The 25,551-nt window shown below is 52.7% G+C and overlaps 1 protein-coding gene across 2 annotated transcripts in view; it reads left to right on the plus strand.

Moving 5' to 3' along the window:
- Nucleotides 1–20,975: 20,975 nt before the first annotated feature.
- The window catches only part of PCDH1 (protocadherin 1), a 137,976-nt gene continuing 133,400 nt past the window's right edge, over nucleotides 20,976–25,551 (plus strand). The window contains exon 1 of one of the 2 annotated variants that reach the window (XM_074960815.1): nucleotides 20,976–21,205. In XM_074960815.1, coding sequence (XP_074816916.1) covers nucleotides 21,160–21,205 — 46 coding nt within the window. In that variant the 5' untranslated portion in view covers nucleotides 20,976–21,159. The remainder of the gene's footprint in view (nucleotides 21,206–25,551) is intronic. The other variant, XM_074960816.1, reaches the window with a different exon arrangement.

Below are 25,551 nucleotides of genomic sequence, written 5' to 3' on the forward strand. Positions count from 1 at the left end.
TACATCCCAAAATGCCATTGGCCTTCTTGGCAACAAGGGCACACTGCTGACTCATATCCAGCTTCTCATCCACTGTAACCCCTAGGTCCTTTTCCACAGAACTGCTGCCTAGCCATTCGGTCCCTAGTCTGTAGCTGTGCATTGGGTTCTTCCGTCCTAAGTGCAGGACCCTGCACTTATCCTTATTGAACCTCATCAGGTTTCTTTTGGCCCAATCCTCCAATTTGTCTAGGTCCCTCTGTAACCTATCCCTGCCCTCCAGCGTATCTACCACACCTCCCAGTTTAGTATCATCCGCAAATTTGCTGAGAGTGCAATCCACACCATCCTCCAGATCATTTATGAAGATATTGAACAAAACTGGCCCCAGGACCGATCCCTGGGGCACTCCACTTGACACCGGCTGCCAACTAGACATGGAGCCATTGATCACTACCCATTGAGCCCGACAATCTAGCCAACTTTCTACCCACCTTATAGTGCATTCATCCAGCCCATACTTCTTTAACTTGCTGACAAGAATACTTTGGGAGACCGTGTCAAAAGCTTTGCTAAAGTCAAGAAACAATACATCCACTGCTTTCCCTTCATCCACAGAATCAGTAATCTCATCATAGAAGGCGATTAGATTAGTCAGGCATGACCTACCCTTGGTGAATCCATGCTGACTGTTCCTGATCACTTTCCTCTCGTGTAAGTCCTTCAGGATTGATTCCTTGAGGACCTGCTCCATGATTTTTCCGGGGACTGAGGTGAGGCTGACTGGCCTGTAGTTCCCAGGATCCTCCTTCTTCCCTTTTTTAAAGATTGGCACTACATTAGCCTTTTTCCAGTCATCTGGGACTTCCCCCGTTCGCCACGAGTTTTCAAAGATAATGGCCAATGGCTCTGCAATCACATCCGCCAATTCCTTTAGCACTCTCGGATGCAACTCGTCTGGCCCCATGGACTTGTGCACGTCCAGCTTTTCTAAATAGTCCCTGACCACCTCTTTCTCCACTGAGGGCTGGCCATCTAGTCCCCATGTTGTGATGCCCAGCGCAGCAGTCTGGGAGCTGACCTTGTTCGTGAAGACAGAGGCAAAAAAAGGCATTGAGTACATTAGCTTTTTCCACATCCTCTGTCACTAGGTTGCCTCCCTCATTCAGTAAGGGGCCCACACTTTCCTTGGCTTTCTTCTTGTTGCCAACATACCTGAAGAAACCCTTCTTGTTACTCTTGACATCTCTTGCTAGCTGCAGCTCCAGGTGCGATTTGGCCCTCCTGATTTCATTCCTACATGCCCGAGCAATACTTTTATACTCATCCCTGGTCATATGTCCAATCTTCCACTTCTTGTAAACTTCTTTTTTATGTTTAAGATCCGCTAGGATTTCACCGTTAAGCCACGCTGGTCGCCTGCCATATTTACTATTCTTTCGATTCATCGGGATGGTTTGTCCCTGTAACCTCAACAGGGATTCCTTGAAATACAGCCAGCTCTCCTGGACTCCTTTCCCCTTCATGTTAGTCCCCCAGGGGATCCTACCCATCCATTCCCTGAGGGAGTCGAAGTCTGCTTTCCTGAAGTCCAGGGTCCGTATCCTGGTGCGAACCTTTCTTCCCTGCGTCAGGATCCTGAACTCGACCAACTCATGGTCACTGCCCCCCAGATTCCCATCCACTTTTGCTTCCCCCACTAATTCTTCCCGGTTTGTGAGCAGCAGGTCAAGAAAAGCTCCCCCCCTAGTTGGCTCCTCTAGCACTTGCACCAGGAAATTGTCCCCTACGCTTTCCAAAAACTTCCTGGATTGTCTATGCACCGCTGTATTGCTCTCCCAGCAGATATCAGGAAAATTAAAGTCACCCATGAGAACCACGGCGTGCGATCTAGTAGCTTCTGCGAGTTGCTGGAAGAAAGCCTCATCCACCTCATCCCCCTGGTCCGGTGGTCTATAGCAGACTCCCACCACTACATCACTCTTGTTGCTCACACTTCTAAACTTAATCCAGAGACACTCAGGTTTTTCTGCAGTTTCGTACCGGAACTCTGAGCATTCATACTGCTCCCTTACATACAGTGCTACTCCCCCACCTTTTCTGCCCTGCCTGTCCTTCCTGAACAGTTTATAACTATCCATGACAGTACTCCAGTCATGTGAGTTATCCCACCAAGTCTCTGTTATTCCAATCACGTCATAATTCCTTGACATCACCAGGACCTCCAGTTCTCCCTGCTTGTTTCCAAGGCTTTGTGCATTCATATATAAGCACTTGAGATAACCTGCTGATTGCCCCTCATTCTCAGTATGAGGCAGGAGCCCTCCCCTCACAGACGTTCCTGCCTGTGTTTCCTCCCGGTATCCCGCTTTCCCACTTACCTCAGGGCTTTGGTCTCCTTCCCCCGGTGAACCTAGTTTAAAGCCCTCCTCACTAGGTTAGCCAGCCTGCTCGCAAAGATGCTCTTCCCTCTCTTCGTAAGGTGGAGCCCGTCTCTGCTCAGCACTCCTCCTTCATGAAACACCATCCCATGGTCAAAAAATCCAAAGCCTTCTCTCCGACACCACCTGCGTAGCCATTCATTGACTTCCACGATTCGACGGTCCCTACCCAGGCCTTTTCCTTCCATGGGGAGGATGGACGAGAACACCACTTGCGCCTCAAACTCCTTTATCCTTCTTCCCAGGGCCACGTAGTCCGCAGTGATCCGCTCAAGGTCATTCTTGGCAGTATCATTGGTGCCCACGTGGAGAAGCAGGAAGGGGTAGTGATCCGAGGGCTTGATGAGTCTTGGCAGTCTCTCCATCACATCACGAATCTTAGCCCCTGGCAAGCAGCAGACTTCTCGGTTTTCCCGGTCAGGGCGGCAGATAGATGACTCAGTCCCCCGGAGGAGAGAGTCCCCGACCACCACCACCCGCCTCCTTCTCTTGGGAGTGGTGGTCGTGGAACCCCCAACCTCAGGACATCGCATCTCATGCCTTCCAACCAGCGGAGTCTCCTTCTGCTTTCTCCCCCCAGACGTATCATCTGGTCCATTCTCCGCAATGGTACCTGTGGAGAGAACATGAAAGCGGTTAGTTACCTGTGTCTGCGTTGCTGGAACCCGGACATTCCCCCTTCTTCTTCTGGAGGTCACATGTTGCCAAGCTTCTTCACTGGCCTCTTGGCTCCGCTGTGCAACCTGCTCTAAATCTTTAGAGCTTTGCGCCCATAGAAGCATATCCTGACTTTTGTCCAGAAAATCCTCAGATTCTCGTATGCAACGCAGGGTCGTTATCTGTTGCTCCAGACCTTCAATCTTCTCTTCCAATATGGAGACCAGCTTGCACTTTGTACAGACAAAGTCGCTTCTGTCCTGTGGAAGAAAGACAAACATGGCACATCCAGTGCAGGTCACAACAGCTGAACCCCCCCCTTCCATATCACTTTCCTACTATGAGCTTCCTCAGAGAAGTTGACAAGATGTAAGCCTCACTGGGCTCACTCCAGGCGAACTCCCAGGCAAACTCCTGCTGTGTGCTGCTCTGCTGTCCCCCGCCGCTCAGCTGGTTCGCGAAGCTCTGGCTATTTTTAAACAGCCAGGCTTCCCTGAAACAAACAACAGACAGCCCCAAGGCCCGCCCCCTGCAGGATACCAGCCAATCAGCACTCGCTCAGGCTCTCACACTGCCCTCCCAGCAAACACACACTCGGATACTTACTCAGCAAACACGCACTCGGATACTCACCAATCCCAGGCAAACTCCTGCTGTGTGCTGCTCTGCTGATATGTATGTACCTTTCATAATGACAGATTTCAGAGTAGCAGCGGTGTTAGTCTGTATCCGCAAAAAGAAAAGGAGTACTTGTGGCACCTTAGAGACTAACCAATTTATTTGAGCATAAGCTTTCATGAGCTACAGCTCACTTCATCGGATGCATACAGTGGAAAATATAGTGGGGAGATTTTTCTACACAGAGATCATGAAACAATGGGTGCTACCATACAGACTGTAACAAGAGTGATCAGGAAAGGTGAGCTATTACCAGCAGGAGAGCTGTGGGGGGGAGGGGGGGAAGAGAAACCTTTTGTAGTGATAATCAAGGTGGGCCATTTTCAGCAGTTGACAAGAACAGTAGGCGGGGGGAAATAAACAAGGGGAAATAGTTTTACTTTGTGTAATGACACATCCACTCCCAGTCTTTATTCAAGCCTAAGTTAATTGTATCCAGTTTCCAGTATAGGGTAATGTTTATGTGACCATCGGTTATTAGCACCTTGGTGTCCAGGAAGTGGATCTCTTGTGTGCACTGGTCCAGGCTGAGGTTGATGGTGGGATGGAAATTGTTGAAATCCTGGTGGAATTCCTCAAGGGCTTCTTTTCCATGGGTCCAGATGATGAAGATGTCATCAATGTAGCGCAAGTAGAGTAGGGGCGTTAGGGGATGAGAGTTGAGGAAGCGTTGTTCTAAATCAGCCATAAGAATGTTGGCATACTGTGGGGCCATGCAGGTACCCATAGCAGTACCGCTGATTTGAAGGTATACATTGTCCCCAAATGTGAAATAGTTATGGGTGAGGACGAAGTCACAAAGTTCCATCTCACCATCAACCTCAGCCTGGACCAGTCCACACAAGAGATCCACTTTCTGGACACTACGGAGCTAATAAGCGATGGTCACATAAACACCACCCTATACAGGAAACCTACTGACTGCTATACTTACTTACATGCCTCCAGCTTTCATCCAGGCCACACCACACGATCCATTGTCTACAGCCAAGCTCTACAATACAACTGCATTTGCTCCAACCCCTCAGACAGAGACAAACACCTACAAGATCTCTATCAAGCGTTCTTACAAATACAGTACCCACCTACTGAAGTGAAGAAACAGATTGACAGAGCCAGAAGAGTACCCAGAAGTCACCTACTACAGGACAGGCCCAACAAAGAAAATAACAGAACGCCACTAGCCATCATCTTCAGCCTCCAACTAAAACCTCTCCAACGCATCATCAAGGATCTACAACCTATCCTGAAGGATGACCCATCACTCTCACAGATCTTGGGAGACAGGCCAGTCCTTGCCTACAGACAGCCCCCAACCTGAAGCAAATACTCACCAGCAACCACACACCACACAACAAAAACACTAACCCAGGAACCTATCCTTGCAACAAAGCCCGTTGCCAACTCTGTCCACATATCTATTCAGGGGACACCATCATAGGGCCTAATCACATCAGCCACACTATCAGAGGCTCGTTCACCTGTGCATCTACCAATGTGATATATGCCATCATGTGCCAGCAATGCCCCTCTGCCATGTACATTGGCCAAACTGAACAGTCTCTATGTAAAAGAATAAATGGACACAAATCAGACGTCAAGAATTATAACATTCAAAAACCAGTCGGAGAACACTTCAATCTCTTTGGTCACTCGATTATAGACCTAAAAGTGGCAATTCTTCAACAAAAAACTTCAAAAACAGACTCCAATGAGAGACTGCTGAATTGGAATTAATTTGCAAACTGGATACAATTAACTTAGGCTTGAATAAAGACTGGGAGTGGATGTGTCATTATACAAAGTAAAACTATTTCCCCTTGTTTATTTCCCCCTCTACAGTTCTTGTCAACTGCTGGAAATGGCCCACCTTGATTATCACTACAAAAGGTTTCTCTTCCCCCACTCCCCCCCACAGCTCTCCTGCTGGTAATAGCTCACCTTTCCTGATCACTCTTGTTACAGTCTGTATGGTAACACCCAATGTTTCATGTTCTCTGTGTATATAAAATGTCCCCACTATATTTTCCACTTTATGCATCCGATGAAGCGAGCTGTAGCTCATGAAAGCTTATGCGCTAATAAATTTGTTAGTCTCTAAGGTGCCATGAGTACTCCTTTTCTTTTTGTATGTACCTTGTGAACCTTGTAACCGATACTTGCAATCCCCCATAACCCAAGCCCGACCCCAGATGTACAGTACTTTCCCTCTTAATATTTAAAATCAAATTTACACAAGTTAACTTTAATAAAATTTTTAAATCTGATCTGCCTGTGGTTCTGTGGGAACAGGTCTGGGCACTCTGGCCAAGCTGGATAGATGGCTGCTTGGGCATCTGCAGGAAGCGTCAGCCTAGTATGGAGATACAAGGATGATTGTGGCTCTGTCCCATCAGATCTTAGATGTCACACTGGGAAACCAAGGAATCAGCGGGAAGGCCTATAGGAGGCCTTGATTCCGCAGCTGAAGGAAGGCATCTAGTAGCAGTCCTGGACTCATGTCCTCCCTGGAGCAAAAGTGCATACATTCCAAGGTCAGAAAGTACCATTGTGACTATCTAGTCTGACCCCCGGGATAGCACAGGCCAGAGACTTTCCTGAGAATCAGTTCCAGGGCAGAGCCAATCTCGATTGAACAACTGCCAGTGATGGAGAATCCACCATAACCCTGGGTAAGTTGTTCTAATGGTTAGTTACCCATCACAGGTTTCACTGTGGCACCTGCTCATGGCAGGGTCCAGAGATCAGCTCTAGCACCCTTTTCCATCACTCACTCGCCCAGGACTCAGGGTGCTTTCTTTTTGTGACTCAGCCCTCCAGCCAGGTCACTACACAGTTTTCTCTTTCCAGCATAACCAAGTCCCACCTGACAATCTGCCCCTATGCTGTCTCAGGCAACCTTCTATAACTCCCAGTTTGTGCCACTTCCCCAGTGGCTGGCCAGGGAACCCGGCCCAGGGATTCTATTATTAGTTGCCAAGGTCTGCACCTTTTCAGCCCTCACTGCTCTTTCCCTGGGCTTCTTCCTACTCTACCGTCCACAGGCGTTCTTCCCTGTACCATCTCCGGGTAAACTTGTCCTGCAGGGCTGGGATCCCAGACCCTTTGCCCACCCCCTTCTACCCACAGGGTTTCTTTTTATCCACCTCTCTGTGCCCAGACAGTGCCTATAACCTCTTCCCCCTCATGCTCACAACTTCCTAGCTTTATACAAGCCCACCCTGCTCCTGCCCAGCAGGGATTCATCTCCAATTAGTGCTTATTAATCAAGCCTGACTCTTCCCCAAGTGTGCCCTATAAGGTTAATTAACCCCTTCAGGGCAGGTGTGGGGGGAACACCCTATCACATCCTCACTGTTAAAAATGTATGCCTAATTTCCAGCCTGAATGTGTCTAGCTTCAACTTCCAGCCATTGGATCGTGTTATCCTTTCTCTGTTCAACTGAGGAGCCCATTGTAAATATTTGTTCCCCGTGTAGGTACTTACAGACTGTGATCAAGTCTGCTTTTCATCTTCTCTTTGTTAAACTAAACAGGTTGAGCTCTTTGAGTCTATCACTATCAGGCAGGTTTTCTAAACCTTTAATCATTCTCGTGGCTCTTCTCTGACACCGCTCCAATCTATCAACATCCTTCTTGAATTGTGGACACCAGAACCAGACACAGGATTCCAGCAGCAGTCGGACCATTGCCAAATCCAGAGATAAAATAACCTCTTTGCTCCTGCTTGAGATTCCCCTGTTATGCATCCCAGGATCCAATTAGCTCTTTTGGCCACAGCATCAGGCTGGGAGCTGCTGTCCAGCTAATTATTAATACTCTCCTCCTTCCCCCGTCCACCAAATCTTTTCCTCTGGATAGAGTCCCTGTCTTGTAGGTAGGGCCCACATTCTTTGTTCCTAGATACATACATTTAGCTGAATTAAAACACATGTTGTTTCCTTGCACACAGCTTATCAAGCAATCCAGATCACTCAGTATCCATGACCTGTCCTCATCATTATTTACTACGCCCCAGTTTTTGTTTCATCTGCAAATTTTATCAGTGTTGATTTTATATTTTCTCCCAGGTCATTGATAAAAAATGTTAAAGAGTGTATGGCCAAGAACGGACCCCTGTGGGAGCTCACCCATTCAGTGATGATTCCCCATTTACAAACACATTTTGAGACCAATCAGTTAGCCAGTTTTTAATCCATTTAATGTGTGTCACGTTAATTTTAGTTTTTTAATCAAGATGCCTTACAGATGTCTAAGAATGTATATATATTATAAAAGCTCTGAGACTTGGTGTTGTTTTTGCTGGCAAGCAGGTCTATTATGGGAATTCCCCACTGGCTGAATACCAGCTCCAAGCTGGACCCTGGCAGTGACTGGGGACAGACTGTCTTCTTAGGAAGTCCGCTAGAAGTTGCTGACTCTTGGTAGGTGAAGATCCATTGGGATTATTCTGTGTCAGTGGCACCATGTCTGGATACCTTACTGGCAAAGTGGTGATGGCAAAGTGGCAAAGCTGCTTGTGTGTTTATGTAGTATATTGATGTCACAGAGTGGGAATTTTTCATAATATTTTATATGAATATTGTGCGTGCCTCAGTTTCCCCTATGTGCTGCATGGTTAACTAGGTGGGGGAAAAGATCGTTTACTCTTTGCAGAGGTCCAGGTGTGACGGATGCCTGGCTGTCTGGGGCCTGGGCTCATGCTCATGGAAAGCCCCAGAAAACAATGTCCAATTGGCCACTCCAGTTGCCCAGAAATTTGGTACCTAGCAACTAACGACCATGGTTGGCCGACCCCTCTGCAGAAAGCCAGCCAGGTGTGACCAGCTAAGTAGGAGGCCAGGTAAACAATGACAAAGGACTGGGGAGAGACCAGGTGGGGGGATTAAGTGTGGGCTGCTGAAGGCAGAGAGATGCTTCTTGACTGGGACTAAGGAGGGGTCAGGAGAGCACTGGGGTCTGGAGGAACCCAGACCGGACTTTGCTGTAACTTTCCATTCTCTATGTTAACTAAGGACTCTCTACGCCGTGTTCCAAACATCTAATGAACTCTCCTGATTTTACAGTGCTCGAGAGCCAGGAAGCTGGGACTACATGGCTCCCTTTGGGTGTGTAAGTCTCCCTCCCATGTCCAGTCCAGGTGGACTCACTGCAGGGACCTCACGGCGTGAAGCAGGACAGTGGAAGACTCTGAGGTTCAGCCTCAGAAGGTGGTGAAGCCCAGGGACGTACCCAGAGAGAAAGTGTGACCCTTTGGGGGCTGACACACTGAGGGGTCCTCCAAGAGACTGTTCCAGAGCCAGGCCTGTGGATCTGCGACAATTGCAGATGTCTGTCAAGATCTGCACTGTGGAAATCCATAGAACAGGTAGGAATGCCTTGCAAGCTAGTCTGATGACCCAGATCTCCACCATGTTTATGTGATGTCCCACGTCTGCAGTGGACCAGCTCCCTGCATTTGTACATGGTCCAGGTGGGCTCCCCAGCCTGTAGGAGCCGTGTAAGATGTGTCCAGTATCAAAAGTCATTGTTGGGGAAGGGACCGAGACAAAACCTCCCTTTGCACATTTTGGAGGGCCTACCCAGTGTGACGGGATCCCTGGAGTGCAGCCTGGGACTGTGGGACCACTGTGCCCCCTTAACTCCCTCCAGCCTGGGCTGTCTCTCACAATGCCTTGCTAGTGACCAGCAGCAAACACCTCCAGGTGCTGTGATCACTCAGCACAACAGCATGTGGAGCCCCACACACCCAGCTAGATTGCATGAATGCTCCCAGAGCCACTCATGAATCTCACAGAGAAAGGCACCAAAGCCAAATCCCCCCAGCTCCCAGTACTGTACCCCAGGAATATACCATCTTGCACTGCTCAGGATGAGCAATGCAGATGTATTAATTGGTTCACTACTTCATCAATGTAAAATGGATATACACCAGCCTTTGCAAAACCTGAGCAGATTTGCCACACACTTCATACAAACTCACTGGTAAAGATAAACAGTTAAACAAATTTATTGACTACGAAAGATAGATTTTTAAGTGATATTAAGTGATAGGCAAAAAGTTAGAGTTAGTTACCAAAAGAAAAGAAAATATATCCACGCAGTCTAAACTCTCAACCCTATTAGACTGGGCAACATCTAGATTAAGCAGTTTTTCTCACCCCACTGGATACTGCAGTCCTTAATATACAGGTTTGTTCCTTAAACCTGGGCCAATCTCCTGTGTTGGAGTCTTGTTTTCTTCTCAGTGTCTTAGTTGCTTGCAGAGTAGGTGGGGCAGGAGAAAAGGCCCTGCATGTGGCCACTGTGTCAGTTTTATACACTCAGTCCTATGTGCTTGGGGAGCACAAGTCCAGGCACATCTGGGGGCATTGCTGAGTCTCCAGGCAAGGTTGAGCAATTTCCCTGGTGGGCTTCATGCAGGTGAGTCATCGAACTGTAGCTCCCTTGCTGGACAATGGCTGTTGATGGGTTGTTTCACACCCCACACGGGTGTTGATTACTTTCCTTGCTGTTGCCTCTGTGGAGCTAATATCTGGCTGATTCCCCAATTTACCACATGTTTTAGTGACAACCATACAACACAATTCTCATAGTTTCATATGCATGAATGACATACATATATGGATAGAGAAATGATTTTCAGCAGATCATGACCTTTCCCCTGATACCTTACAAGGCATTCTTTATATGTAAGATCACAATTATATAAAAATGAGGGATATGGAGGTTACAAGATGCTCCCCCAAGGTACAGTATGTCACACACACCCATTCAGCTTTGAGATGACATGAGCTGGGATGTGACTTTCTTGATCATCTGGCATCTCATTGGGGAGTAGACGGACCTGAGCCAAAGCTGAAGGGGCCAGAGGTGAAGTCTGGCAAGCGTTGGCGTGTAAGTGCCCCGGACATGCTGCCTCGCCATGTGAGGCAAAGCTGGACCATGTGGTTGGGTTTGATTATATTCCACTTAGTAACAGTAACAATGGTAGCAATCTGTCCTCCAGAAGATAATTCCTGGCTAACCTGGAAGCAACCATGGCTCCTATGAGCTCTATTGCCTGTGATGGGGTGAGGGACGATTTTTCACAGTACACAAGGAGGCCCGCAGAGAGAGAGCATATTTGGGGTTTGCTGTAATCTCTTATGGGGCTCTGTCCCTAATCAGCCAGTCATCCAGGTCAGGGCAGATATGGCTACCTCCCCTCCTCTGGATGCAGCCTCCACCGCTAGACATTTCTCAACAACTCTCAGCGCCGTAGAGAGTCCGTAGAGAGTACCTTGTGATGGCAGTTGCTGGGCCGCAGTGCAGATCTGCGGTACTTCCTGGGTGCTTCGTGGAAATTCACATCCTACAAATTGAGTGCCATGAGCCAGTCTGAGACTGCAGAGCTGGAATGATGGAGGCTAGGGCTACCACCCAATCGGAGGCAATGGAGCATTTGTTCAGTTGCCTCCATTCTAGGACAGGCCAACCCTTTTTTCTTCAGGTTAAAGACATATCAGGAGTAGATGCTTCTTCCCCTGGAATCCTGTGATAATTCTTCTGTGGCTCCCAGACAAAGCAACAAGGCCATTCACTTCTGTTTGTAATAGGTTCTTGTGAGAAGGATCCCTGAAGAGGGCTGGGACGTGGGGACAGGGGTGGATCAGGGGGAGAGTGTGGTAATAGATGAGGTGACAACATCTAGCACCCATTCACCAGCTGTAATCATAGCCCAAGCCAGTGGAAGGGGAAGGAGGGGGCTTCCAAAGATGATGGTGGGCTCTAGGTTGGTGTTAGAGACTGGGCCATGGGTGGGCAGGGCTAGTGGCCAGAGCAGAAGCTAGGAAGAGGATCCAAACCAAGGGTCAGGGCTGGAGTCAGGACCCAGAGTCAGGGAGAGGAAGCTTGAACTATGAGAAAGGTGAGGTAGCGGGGACTGAGCAGGAGCAAGGCAGGAACAGAAGTAGGAATATGGCTTGAGCAAGCCAGGAGCAAGATGAGGAGCTGCAGACTCAGGGAGCATCACAGCTGCAGGTTTAAATGCATGGAGCAGCCAGAGAACTGCTGCTGCTACTGGGCTTAAAAGCCATCCAGCCGTCCTTCCTGCCCAGTCAGGTGGCGCAGTCAATCAGACAGCCTGCGCAGGCCAGTGGTGCTTGTTGGGTGGCCAGGAGACAGATTCTGCCATAGGCCCTGATCCCTGACAGTTGGCTCCGGTATGGCTCCCAGCAGTCCCGTCAAGACTGCTACCTCTGCAAGGATGCTGGTGTGTGAGGGAGAAGAGCAATCACCTCCTGGAGTCAGGGCCCCCTCCAGGGAGGGTACTGCAGCTGTCAAGTCTGGAGTAGGAAGGGGATCTCTGCCTTGGTGGGGCTGGTGTTTGCATGGCTTGTGATGGGGTGTAAATCCCTGATTGCAGGCTGGCCCTCGAATCCTTCAGGCAGTGGAGCCCTTCATCTGCTTGGCTGCTGAAATGGCAGGTCCTGCATGGTGCACTGCACCTCCTGTGGGATGCCAGACACTCGGGGCCAGGAGGCCTTTCTTGGGGTGACTGCCACGGCCATCAACCTGGCAGCTGCGTCCACTGGGGCCATGGCCACTTGTCAGGCTGTGTGTGTGGCCATTTCGCCCTCATTAATGAACTCTCTGAGTTCCTGCCCATTGTCCTGTGGTGGGAGTTTGTCAGGAAAGGGGCCACTTGCTCCCCTCTGAGGAAATGATAGTTCATGCTCATGGCCTGATCGATCGTGACCCAGCACTGTAATACTGCAGAGGAATAGGCCTTGTGCCCCAGGAGTCCAGTTTCTGATGTCCCTTCCCTTTTGGGTGCCACTTGTAGACCTGGATTTTTCCTGCACTGGGTTAGGATGGCACAAACGTATTCAAAGTCCTTTTATTGAACCTGCTACCTCTTTCTGATCCTTTTGCACAAGGGAGGAAGAGTCACCAGGGTCTGCCAAAGTCCTTCGCTGGCTCGAGTCTGCCCTCGTTGTTGGGGAGGGCAATTTGGCTGGGGTCAAGGGGCTAAGGACGTCAAAGAACTTGTGAGACAAGGTCAGGGAGGGGATATCTTTTATTGGACCATCTGCTGTTGGTGAGAGAGACAAGCTTTCAAGCCACACAGAGCTCTGCTTCAGGGCTGGGAAAGGTACCCCAAGCATCACCCTTTCCCAGACCTGAAGAAAAGCTCTGTGTGGATCAAAAGCTTGTCTCTCTCACCAACAGAAGTTGGTACAATAAAAGATATCCCCTCCCCCACCTAGTCTCTCTCACCTCCCGGGACGGACATGGCTACAACACCACAGCAGACAAAAAGCTTGTAGGACTTTTCCTGGATTCTAGGGGGTTTGATGGCCCCGGTCTCTGCAATCTGGGTCAACTTTGAAGTTGTCAGGTGCCCTTGTCAGGGCAACTGCCTCACCTCGTCTGGTGATTGTGATGACTCCTTCACAAGAGGGAGAGATGCTGCCTGTGTCTGGCTCTGACATGGGAAGCCTCATTATTGACATCACTGAGGAGCAAGGCCTTCTCCTCTTCCATGAGACCTGGGAGGGAGATCTGCTCCATCCTGCACATGATGGTGCTCCCAGTAGTACCAAGGTGGCATGTTGCACAAGTATTGTGTAGCTTGAGAATGATCTGCACACTGCCACTCATGCTTTTCCTGTGATGGAGTCCTGTGTGATCCCTCTGATTGTAGAGGAGACAGGACCTGGCTTAGCATTGGGGAAAACGCATGGGTCAGCCAGGGCAGTGATGAGTATATGTCCTTCAATGGTAGCATGTTGGACAGCATGACCCTTGCCAGCCACAGTCTCAATGTGGGGAGTGGCCTTAGTGGAGACAGGGATTCCTCCACCAAAATGTCTCTTGGTATCATGATGAGCTTGGGCCTCAGGGTCAGTGCCAGTGTGAGCATGGACGGGTTGGAGGTTTGTCACTAGGGGACTGGTGTTTATATCTTTCCATCTGAGATGAGCCGGGATGGTGCTCAGAGCTATACTTCTACCCAGAACCTGTCCATGCCTATCTCTTGAGGCCAGTCTTTGGTGCTGGGTCCATCAGTGCCCAGGGTCGATGCCAGGGTTGCCAGTACAGAGAGTGCTGGTTCTGGGGATGCTGGTGCCAAAGCAGATGCTGGTGTGGAGGCTGCCCATGCTGTGGTTGCCAGTGCCAATGTTTTCAGCAGCTTTTTCTCATTGTTGGATTGTGGGTGCCTGCTAGAGGGGGCACTTGGCGGGGACAACTTCTTTGGCTCTGGTTTGGGTGTGGCTGTGTCCTCTGGGTCAGAAGTGGCCCTCTAGAATGCTCTAATAGATGCAGTTTCAGATGAGCATGTCTGCACTTACGGAAGAAAAGGAGCAGCAAACGGGGAGCAGCAAACAGAGCATCGGTTTGGAATGTGGCTCTCCCCAGGGCACAAGAGGCCGTGGCTGTGGCCATCTGCGAGTGAGAGGAGCCCACCCGAAGATGGGCAGAGCTTCGATCCAGATGTTTTAGATTCCCCCATTAGGTGTGGCAGTCTGCACACAGAGCCAGGCCCCGCTGTATGAGGGGTGTCCAGGGCGGCTTCCAGGGCTACACGTCCAGGACTGTGCATCAGGGGGTGGGAGGAAGAAGTCATCCTTTCCTCTCCTTTGTTTGGTTGTTTTCAGTCCCATCAGGACTGTTTGATGAGCAGGATTCTGTGGTGGGTTTTGTTTATAAATCAGGATTAGCAAGCTCCACAGAGAGCAGCAGGTCGGATGCTCATTGGGTCCCCTCTCGCTGCTCTGAGCAGTAAGAGGAAACTGAGGGAGGCCTGTGGTTGCTCCATCCTCATTCCCTCGCACAGGGACACAAGAAGGTGCAGGGCTCATGCACGGCCCTGACAGACACAGCTGTCCTCCCCATGAGGCACATGTTCACCTAGAGTAGGATCCACACTGACACATACTGAAAGCAAAGGGGGTACGCTATCATGTGCCCTCCCAGACAGGAATTTGGGTACAGTCAGACAGAAAAGGACAAGCTGGTGCTGGCCACCTCCTTTTCCTTCCCAACAGGATTTTTCTGTTAGTGGTTAATTTATTTTTGCAGAAGTTAGTTAGGTGCCTGTATCCCCCTGGGACTCTCCCTGCGGCTCCTAGCTCCTGTATCTCCTGGGACTGGTGGGGCTCCCAGCTGCCCATATGTCCCTCGCATTAATCACTGGCTCCCCTCTCAGGGTTCAGGCCAGGCCCCGCCAGGAGCAGATGTGAGGTGTCAGTGAATGGTGCAATCCCAGCTCCACAGGAGGTGCTCAAAGCAGAGACCCCCAAGCAGGGAGGGGGAGCGTCAGGGCTTCTGACTGGGCTGGGGGCTGGGCAGGCAAATCAGATGGAATCAGCCAGCCATTTTTTCCATGTCATTGAGCCTTAACGATGAGTGAGACAGAGCTTGTGAGTTTGTGCCATTGGGGCCAGATCCCCCCAGATGATGTACTGCCTGGGGTCTGACCCTTCTTTCCATGTCAGCAGTGCTGGAACTGGGGGGGCTGCCGCACTCCATGGCTCGAAGTGGTTTCCATGAAATACAGGGTTTACAGTTTGGTTCAATGGCTCTCAGCTCCCCCACTGTAAACATTGTTCCAACTCCCCTGTGTCCTTGCCTGCTCAGGGGCTGCCCTTTCAGCTCCTGTGTTTGAGCCAGAGAGCGTGCAAGGGCCTGGGTCAAGGACAAAGGAAGTGGAGTGTGTAAAACACTAGGAGCCTGTGAAAAAGGCTGGGGAGATCCCCTCCAGGCCACCAGCATTGTCAGAGCCAGGAACTTTTCCAGAGAAGCTGAAGGTCAGAGCCATGCCCAAGTACAGAAAGATGGCCATTCACAGCATCTCTAGCTGCTTTCACTTGGCTTTACCTGGATTTCCTTTAGGGGTCTGATTTGCCTTGGCAGGTACTGGGAGCTGTTCCCCAGAGAAGCGGAAGTGAGCACTGGGGAGGGGTAGAGTGAGGGGGCCCACTTCCAGCATTCAACCGCAGACCTTGGCTTGAGGGGTCCATCAGATGGTGGGATCACAGCCTGAGCAAAGATGGAACCTAGGCATGAAGACAGGAGATGCGTTTGTGGGGACTGAGCTAGCTGGAGGGCTGGGGCTTCCACCAGCCTGCCGCATCTCTGGGCCTCCCATCACTGGAGAAGCTGGGCCAGATCTGCATTTGCAGCGGCCGACACAAGCTGCCTCTGTTTTCCTATTTTTGTTATTTTTGAGAGGATATTTTAGTGCTGAGCACATTCCCTCCTGTTGCCATGGCAGCCGTGACAGGGGTTATATACCGTGAGAAAAATACCAAAATTAATGAGTGAGTGAAAGTGCAGCCGAGAGAAAAACAAGGTTAAAAAAAGAGTTAAAACAGTAATAAAAACAATCTCTCAATAATTCGGCAGCAGGCATCCTGCAGGCAGGAGAGAGAGAGAGACCATTCCAAGAGTGCATGCTTCAGCCTCCACCACAAACCCAGCACTGAGGCATATACCCCACAATCAGCGCAACGCCTTCCCAGCTACAGCCCACAATCAGCGCAACACTCTCCTAGATACACCCCACAGTCAGCACAACACCTCCCCAGCTACATCCTACAATCAGTGCAACATCTTCTTTGCTACACCCCAGACACTGATGAGTCTCCCTTGGGATCCCAGTTATGGTCTGGATCCTGGCTGGAGTCTCCAAGCCTCCCTATATCTCTGCACCCGTACATTATCAGGAGTGGAGGTAGGCATGAGGGGAGCAGTTCTTTCATGTTGCTCATTTCCTTGTGTTTAGTTTTGGGGATCTTTTGTTTTTAATTGGAGGAACGAATGCATTGTCAGAACATCTGGGTTATTAGCATTTGCTGCCCAAATCCAGGCTGCTGCCTCTCTCGAGGAGCCCAGAGCAGATGAGAGAGAGAGAACAGAAGAGCCTTTGAACTCCTCACAGCAGACAGCAGACAGGTTTGCTGCGTGTGTGTTGGGGAGGGGGTATTTATTCTCTTGTAAGGTTCATTTGCTTGCCTTGTTTCCCTTTCTTCTTGCTTTCCCAGAGATTTATCTGGATGCTCTTCCCTTGCAGGCTTTGTTCTTCTGACAAGGCCCCAGTGGCACTGAGGAGCAGCTGTCTCTGTGTGATGCCAGAGCAGACCAGCCTGGGGTATCCTGCCTGGGCCATACTGCAGCCTCAGCACTCTCCTGGAGGGTGAACTGGGCCAGGGGCCTGGGAGACTGATTTTCCATGGTGGTTATTGAGAGGGGTCCTTGGGGACGGAGATGGAAACCAAATGCTATGTCCTGGATTTGGGGGACTCCCTCATGATGGTTCAACTTGCCTGGCCTGGGACCAGCACTAACACCAGGATGGGAGGAGGAAAGGGAAATGAAGGCAAGAGGTGGGGTGGGCAAAAGGGCAGGGGCTCTCCATGGGACATGCCCAGCACCTTGCTTGGCCCCATTTTCAAATGCCAATTGGCAGTTCAGGGAAGCAGAGAGAAAAATGTCCCTGCCTCCCCTGCACTCTCATGCTGCCAGTGCCGATGCCCTATGCTATGGAATCATCCTGATGCCTCCCCTTCTTAGAGGACATCGGGTCGTTGGTGTGACTGTCACCCAGGCTTCAGCTCATCGAGTCTGATGAGCCTCAGCTGACTGGTCAGTTTCCCAGCCAGGGTGCTGCACTGGGCTACACTGCTGTAACCCTGGTTTAGACCCTGCCCAGGGTGGCACCTGCACTTGGCACTGCACACCCAGACAGCGGGCAGTGCAATGCATTGTACGGGTTGGCATGCAGCACAAAGGAGCACAGTGACTGGTGGAACCCATTCCAATGCAGACACCTGAAGAATGTGTCCAATATGTTGGAAGAGGTGCCCATGGTGATATGCCCACCCAGGTCTCTGTACAGGATGGCATATATGCATGTACGTCACCCCTGGCCTCGGAAGCAGCATTACATAAGAATGGCCATACTGGGTCCATCTAACCAACAGTAGGCAGTGGCAGATGCTTCAGAGGGAATGAACAGAACAGGATCAAGTGCTCCATCCCCTGTCACCAGGCAATGACACCTCAGGGAATGGTTCCTATTGGTGCTGGGCTCCAGACTTTGGGGACAGACTGGAAAAAGATGAGTCCTGATTCCATCACATTATTTCTTCAATGCTTTTACAGTTGGGGCCATGTGTGAATAGGCACTTGCAGACACCCTCCAGGCCTGTGCAAATGCGCAGTCAAAGCAGGGATGCATCTGCAGTCTCCCTCCCTTCATGTACAATTATGGGAACCAGACATGCAATTTAGCCACACATTTTTTTGCTCACAATATTGAAAATCTGGGCCTCCAGCTGTCACGGAGTGTGGGGGAGTCCAGGCCCTGCACCCCTCTTCCTGGGATTCACTGAGACTCTCAGCCAGCCAGTAAAACAGAAGGTTTATTGGACAACAGGAACACAGTCCAAAACAGAGCTTGTGGGTACAACCAGGACACCTCAGTCAAGTCCTTCTGGGGGAGCAGGGAGCTTAGACCCCAGCCCTGGGGTTCCCTGCATTCCTCCACCCAGCACCAAACTGAAACTAACCCCCCCCTCCAGCAGGTTCCCTTCTGCAGCCTGTGTTCACATTCCTGGGCAGAGGTGTTACCTCCCCCTGCCGGCTCAGGTGACAGGCTCTCAGGTCTCCCATCCCCAGGGCACATTCCCAGGTCAACACTCCCCCCTCCCTGCTGCGTCCCATCGTCACACCAACGTATCTCAGATGTTGGGGCTTCTGCCCTGAGTTTATATCCATGGTTCCATAGTGTCTCTTAATGGAACCCATCCTGAATCTTCAGGCTCACCTAAGACAGTGCTTCAGACTATCGGCCTCTCTCTGCTTCTGGATCTTGGCCCCTTCTCTGAAGCCCTATAATGAAGGCAGCTGCTTGCATTCTGTCTCTAGGCTCGTTATTCCCTCTCTTTAATAATACAGTTATGAATAATAATAAATAATCCCTGGCTCTCAGCCAGCTCTGATTTCACCAGCTCCCTTTGCAGAGGGGCATTGACCTTCAGGGGGTCTGGTCTCCTCCGATTTTGATGTCTTCTGCTGATTGGATTGCAGGTGAATTTACACCAAAGAAAAACCTGGCCCAGCTGGGCAGGAGCAGAGAAGTTTGCCATTAAAAAGATCCAGGAAAGCCTCTGAGTTCCCTGGGAGGGCAAGACCCCCACCCCAAGAGGAACCAGTTCCTGACAACTCTCTGCCTCCCTTCCCTGCCCACCAGGAAGGGAACCACGCTTCGGTGCCGCCCGCTGAGTCTCAGCCAGGAAGAGGCGGATGGATTCCTCCTCGGGGAAGGAGCCTTGAACCACGGCCAGGGCTGCCGGAGCCGGCTCCATGGAAGGAAAAAGCAGCCTCTAAAAGATGGTGCAGTGGGTCATCAAAGGCGAGGTGACAGCAAGTGTGCGAGGAGAGGGGCGGGGGGCTGTGCTGTGCATGCAACAGGTTCATGTAGCTCAGCAGGAAGTAGGGCTCCTCCGTGCCGCCCACGCCCTCAGCGGCGGGAGAGCGGAGCAGGAGCTCCATCCCTGGGCAATAAATCTAGCTGTCAATCCGCTCCTGGGCAGGGATGTGAAGAACTGCCTCCTCCCCCCGCACTACCGCTCCGAGCCCGCAGCCTACAGATTTCACTCGGCACCATAGAGCACCTAGCCTGTCTGGTCAGCCACCCCGCCCTTGGCCAGGAGAGTCCCCGCGCAGCTCGGCTGAATGCTGCAGAGACTGACTCCAGGCTGCAAACGCAGGCAATTCGCTCGCACATTAACGGAACAGAGGGGCCAGGTGTCACTGGAGCGGCTGGCACAGGGATGACTATCACAGGGAATGGAGTGCCCTAGAGCACACGGGCTGTGGGGCGTAGCCCTGACAAGGAATTGTCTCCCCTCCCCCCATCAGACTGCCATACACAAGAGGTCCCAAGAAGCGCAAACAAGGTTCCTGACCCAGCCCTGTAGTGGGGGAGGGGGGAGTTGCACTGCCAGTGAGGAACCTGCAGCTGCTCAGCTCTGCCCAACGGGGGTCTGACGCCTGTAAGAAGAGTACGTGACTCACCAGGGTGCTGACACCAGGTCAGTGACCTGCTCTTTTGCCACCTAGGCACCCCCGGACTTGGGGCAGGGCTCCAAGCCGCAGCCAGGCAGCCTGTCCCCGCCGGCCCACGGTCACTGACTCGGGAACGGGGCATATACAAGCTCTGCGCCTTGGCCCACAGCAGGCCCGCGGAAGCCAGAGCTGTTTGTTGGGAGGAGCTGAGCATCCCTGGGCTCCTCCCTAGCTGCATTTCTTGAAGGGGCGGCTGCTGGCTGGGCTGAGAGCGGCGGGGCACAGTCACCAGGGGCCGGTGGGAGGGCCTCGACCAACCCCTCTCCTAGCTCCCCAGCGGGCTAGTGAAGCCAAATTCTGGCCTGCTGTTCCATGGGCAACACCTGGCTCTGGCCCCTTCACTGAGCTGCGCTCCGGGCCCCGGCTGGCAGGGAAGCCTAGGGTGGGAAGGGGCTTGTGGGGGAGAAGGGCAGCCGCGCAAGGTCTGTTGCGGGTGAGGGACCGGTCCCGTGCGGTGCTCATAGGGCTCCTCTGCTCCAGGGGAGCGCACCGGCTCGGCGGGAGCCGTGGGCAGCATCTCGAGCAGCTCCAGGAGCGCAGCTCTGCCTTGGAGTCATGGGGCCAATTCCTCCCGCTCCCACGGGGGAAGGGCTGGGCGGGCCGGGCAGCTCCTTGGTCCCCGGAGAGGCGGGATGCGGGGGGGGGGGGGCAGCCGCGGACGCGCCGGCCATTGGACTGCCCCGGGGCCGGAGCTCTGCGGAGTGGTGGACAACTGGGCGCTGGCTCCGCTCTCCAGCCAGGCTTTCGGGGGCACATTGCTCAGTCCCCAGAGAACTGGAGGTCGCCCCGGGGCTCTGCCCTAAGCGCTACCGCAGGGCTGGGGTCTGGCTTGGTTCCTGGGGAGATTAGCCATGCGTGCACCGATCCGCCCCCGGCCGGGCAGTGCAGGTGGCGGCCCGGGCCGGCTGCTCGCAGGGGAACAGGCGGGTAGCTCCGGCTCCGACCCACCGCAACGCAAGCTAGAGGCTCCAACTGCCTCCCAGCCGCAGCGCTCGGCGGATCCGCTGAGCCCCCGCCCCGCCGGGCTCCACCTCCCGGTGCTGGCGGCAGCAAGAGGCGGAGCAGCAAGGGGGAGGGGGCTAGGTCGGCTCGGTGCGTCCCTGGCACAGCCTCACACACGCCGAGAGCCGGACACTGCGACGGACACGGCTGCGCCAGCCCCGCTCGCCGAGCCGGGAGGGAGCCGCAGCCCCGACCGGCCGCCACGGGTCCCCCGGGATTCCGCCTGTTTTGTGGGGAACCAGCCGGAGGCGCGGAGCGGAGCCGGTCCCGGCAGGGGCAGGGGATGGAGAAGCCGGAGGAGCCGCGCACACGGCTCTCCCCGCAACCAAGTAAGAGCCGCAGCCGGAAGCCTGCCCGGTGCTCGGTGCCCCAGCGCGGCTGGACCCGGGAGCCCCCAGTTGCCCCACAGCGATGCCTCCGTGTGTGTCGGAATGCGGGAGTGCGTGGGTCTTCCTGGCCGGGTCCGCGCGGGCAGGGAGCGAGGCGGGGGCCGGGTCTCGGGGACCAGGCGGCTGCGCTGGCTGCTGGGGCGGCGGGTTGCGTCCAAGTGCGGGGCAGGGGGGGGCCCGGGAAGGGGGAGTGGAGCCCAGAAGCGATGCTGGGTAGCGAGGCGGATGCTGCGCCCAGCGAGGGAGGGACGCGCCTCCTGGCAGCCGGGCGAGGGAGAAGGGGCCAGGAGCGGCTGCCTTTCCGCCGCTTGTGGGGCCACCAACTTTCTTTCCAGGCTCTGTGCTGAGCTCTGTGCGGAGCCGTGATCAGAGGCTGCCCGGGGATCGGAGCCTTATTCGGGGCGCAGCCGCCCCGTCCCCGCCATGGGCTCCCGGGCTTCACCCGTCTCGTCCCCGGAGATTCCCGTGGCTTGTTGGGCGAGGAGCTCCCCCTCTCCTCGGCACCAAGGGTGGATCGCGGAGCTGCCCTAGCCCCAGCCAGGGCCGGGCAGGGTGGAGCTGCTTGCGCCAGGGGCTCTCGCCGGCTGCTCAGAGCCGGGGCCAGGGGCTGGCGAAGCGAAAGGGCTGCCGGGCTGCGCGCTGCAGTGCCCTGGCGTGGCCTGACCGGACAGCAGCGCCGCACGCGGCTCCTGACACTTGTTGTGCTGCTGCCTCCATCCCCGGGAGAGGCTGCCCAGAGCCCGCCAGGAGACCAGCGCCTCCCCGATCGCCCACCATGGCTGAAACGGGCTCATCTGCATCGCTCCCCACTGGCCCCCGAGCTCCCGACCTGCCCCATAGCTTCCCCAGGAAAACCAAGCCTGCTTCGGGTGCGGGCAAATGCTGCTGTAAGTGCGAGAGAGGGACTGGGAGCGCGCGCGCGCGCGATCGCCGCTGGCACAGTGTGTGCGCGCGCGCCACTGGCATGGGGTGAGTGATGTGTTTGTGTGTGAGCGCCACTGGTATGGGGTTTGTGTATGTGCCACTAGCGCTGCTTGTGTGTGTGCCTGTGAACGAGAAGGTACCAGGGAAAGCAGGTGTCCCTTTCTAAATGGTCCAAGCGAACCCTTATCCACCGCTTTCCTTGCCTGGCCCTAGCTCCATGACGGCAGCTTTGGGATTTGGCCAGTGATTAATTCCCCGAGAGCTTGTAGAGTGTGTGCCCCTCCCCGCGCGCGTGTGTGTGCGCACGCCCCCCGCGCGTGTGCCCTGCCCCTGGGTGCGTAGTGGGAAGGCGGGGGTGGGGGGGACCGGACATGGCATTTCCCCTTTAATCCCTTTCCCCCTTTTTTCTGGAGTCACTACCCAGTTGCCAGCCTCCCTCTGGGGCTCAGCTCCCCCAGGGTTCTCGCCCAGGGCCAGGCTGTGCTAAGTCCTGACAGCTCCAGCCTGGCTTGGCTAAGGTTGGGAGGGCTGGTCAGTGCTGGAACTGCCCCGGCTCTGGGGCAAGTGGGCAAGGCAGGGCAGGTGCGATCTCGTGCATAGTGTAATGTGACCCACCCTGTGTGGGTGTCAGGCTCCAGGCCGCTGGTGCCTGCTTCGCAAATCTTGCTCCCTCTGTGCCTAGGAATGGTCTGGGGGTTCCTGCTGCCTGTAGCTGCTGTGGTGGGGGCGGGCCTGAGAGCCCTGGGCAGGGACTTGCTGTGGTGGGATGCACAGGTGTGATTCTCCCTTGCCCTGTTTCAGGCTACATGGCCAGGCAGCACTGCCTGTAGCTATGGCTGCCAGGATAAGATCTTGTTTTTAGTTGCTTGTTGGTATGATTTTACCAAACGCCAAATCTTCAGGCTGGAATTTCTCACACTCGCTGTCTGCCTTCTGGCTAGATCTTTTGGAAGGGTTCAGCTCAAAGGGCTCAGCCATTTCTGAGAAATACCATGTTTGACCATGTTAGAAACGTTCCCACTGCTGTTGGGTTGAGAAGCTCTGTTGCCACCATGCTTGGGGGTTAAGGCTTGAAAGGGGGTCACTCCAATGCTGGGGAGGTGCCTTTTGCTGTTCCTGGGAAAAAACACCCAAATTTGGTCAAGTGAAAAGCCTTTGAAAAATCTTAGTGTGCACATGCTCAGTAGAGAGAGGTTCAGCCTCTAAAATCTCAAAGATTCTGTCTGAACTGAGCATGCTACAGCCTAGGACTGCGGGGCCTGAGCAGGACTTTCCCTGCTGTTTCTCCCCCAAAGGGCAGGGGCTGCTGTGGAGCAGGGGAGCTGTCTGTCCTATGCCCTCAGTGCCCCTCTGCTGTGTCCAGGCAGGAGGAGGAAAAGGGTGTGGCAGGAACTCAGAAGAAGGGATGGAACAGAATGGGGGGCGGAAGATGGCAGTGGGGACAGAGCAAGGTAGTGGAGGGAGGGGGCAGGAGCCATGGGGGGAGGGGAATAGGATCAGGGTGTGAGCATGGCAGGAGCTGGGGACAGATGCAGGGGATGGCAGCAGGGAAGGGGAAATGGGGGGAGAGTGGCAGGACCATGAACTCTGGAGGGGGAGGCTAGGAGCAGAGCTGGGAGTAAGTAGGGGCAGGAAGACAGGAGAAAGCAGCAGGGAGAGGGACAAGGTGAAATGGGGCAGAGAGATCTGTAACCACTAGAGAACACTCCCCTCCAGAACCTGGGACTGAATCCAGGATTCCTTAGTTTCAACTTTACTGTTCAGCAAATATGTGTGAAACCCACTGGTAAAGTATGTCTCCAGCCCCCTCTAGTGGTAGGTCCATATTGAGGTTGACAACCTACTACTGCTATCAGTGAATGTTAGCTTACATGGCAGAGGACTGTGCTAAGGATCCCAGCCCCACTGATGACCCACGTTGGTGTCGGTACAGTTTTACACAATGAAATTAGTGTTTTTTTCAATTGTTAAGTTTTTTAAAAGTAGGAAATAACATCTGTAAAGGAACATTAAGGTTGCAAAGTCAAGCACTCAAAATTAGGGAATGCCTGAATTAATTTTGCATGTAATCTTAATTCAGTCCTCTTGTACCTATGCATTATGATACAGCCTTTAATTATGTGTTCACATACTGCTTTTTGAACTGGGCCCCTGTCTCCTTCAGTGCACAGGGCGGATCTGCTCTAGGGCTGAATCAGGGTTGTGCAGTGAAGGAGGCTGCTTTCTGTGGAGCCCCTGCCTCCTCTGCTGCAGAGGTTAGAGAGTGGGGACGGGGTGAGGTGGTGGTGTGGGGGGGGGGGGGGTGTTGCAGGAAGAGAAAGGATGGTTTCACTGTGGCAGTTGAATACTGCCTTTAGGACTGGGGTCTCTCTCTCTCTCTGGAATAGGGTCTGTAGCCTGCATGAGGTGTTGGGTAAACTGGAATCTGCACAGGTGGCGACTTAGGTGTTTCTCATTGTGGGGCATCTGGCTTAGGACACCTTAGGCCAAAGCTGCAGAAGTGCTGAGTGCTCACAGCTGCAGCTGAAGTCCACTGGAGCTGTGCTTTGAACATACTAGATCGGGGTCGGCAACCTTTCAGAAGTGGTGTGCCGAGTCTTCATTTATTCACTCTAAATTAAGGTTTCGCGTGCCAGTAATACATTTTAATGTTTTTAGAAGGTCTCTTTCTATAAGTCTATAATATATAACTAAACTATTGTTGTATGTAAAGTAAATAAGCTTTTTAAAATATTTAAGAAGCTTCATTTAAAATTAAATTAAAATGCAGATCTTATCAGTTTAGTGTGATCTTTGCCCTTGCTGAGTTTTCCAATGTCTGGCACGTATTTGGATACTTTAAGCTGCACACAGGCTTCTGAGTGATCAGTTGTTAACCAGCTCCGAGAGGGACAGAGGACAGATTTCATGTGTGAAAATACCTGTTCACACAGGTATATGGATCCAAATGCTGAAAGCATTGCAAACGCAATTTTCTTCAAACAGTTAAATTTCACTGGCAGGGACGTCCAGCAGGTCAGAACAGAGGCCCAATCTCTCTCGGTAACTTCAAGTACACTCCGCAGAACTCCAGATTTAGATGCCCACAATTCTGAGCTTTTTAACTGAATGAGCTGCATTTCGGAAATCTTCAACACCCATCCACTGAAATACAGACAAATGCAAGTCGCTTTTGTTGAAGTTTTCAGGTTTAATTATAAAAGAAAGCATTGGGCCAAATCGCTGGAAATCTTGAAATCTGTCAGAAAATTCTGAATTCCAGTTCTTGCATGTACATTCTAATCGCAACATCAAATGCAGTGTGCTGTTCCACGTGGTGTGATAGTGATGTCAGCAGCAAATCAAGACTTAAAAATATCCCA

The sequence above is a fragment of the Natator depressus genome, chromosome 8 (assembly GCF_965152275.1).
Source record: "Natator depressus isolate rNatDep1 chromosome 8, rNatDep2.hap1, whole genome shotgun sequence".
In the NCBI taxonomy this organism is placed as follows: domain Eukaryota; kingdom Metazoa; phylum Chordata; order Testudines; family Cheloniidae; genus Natator; species Natator depressus.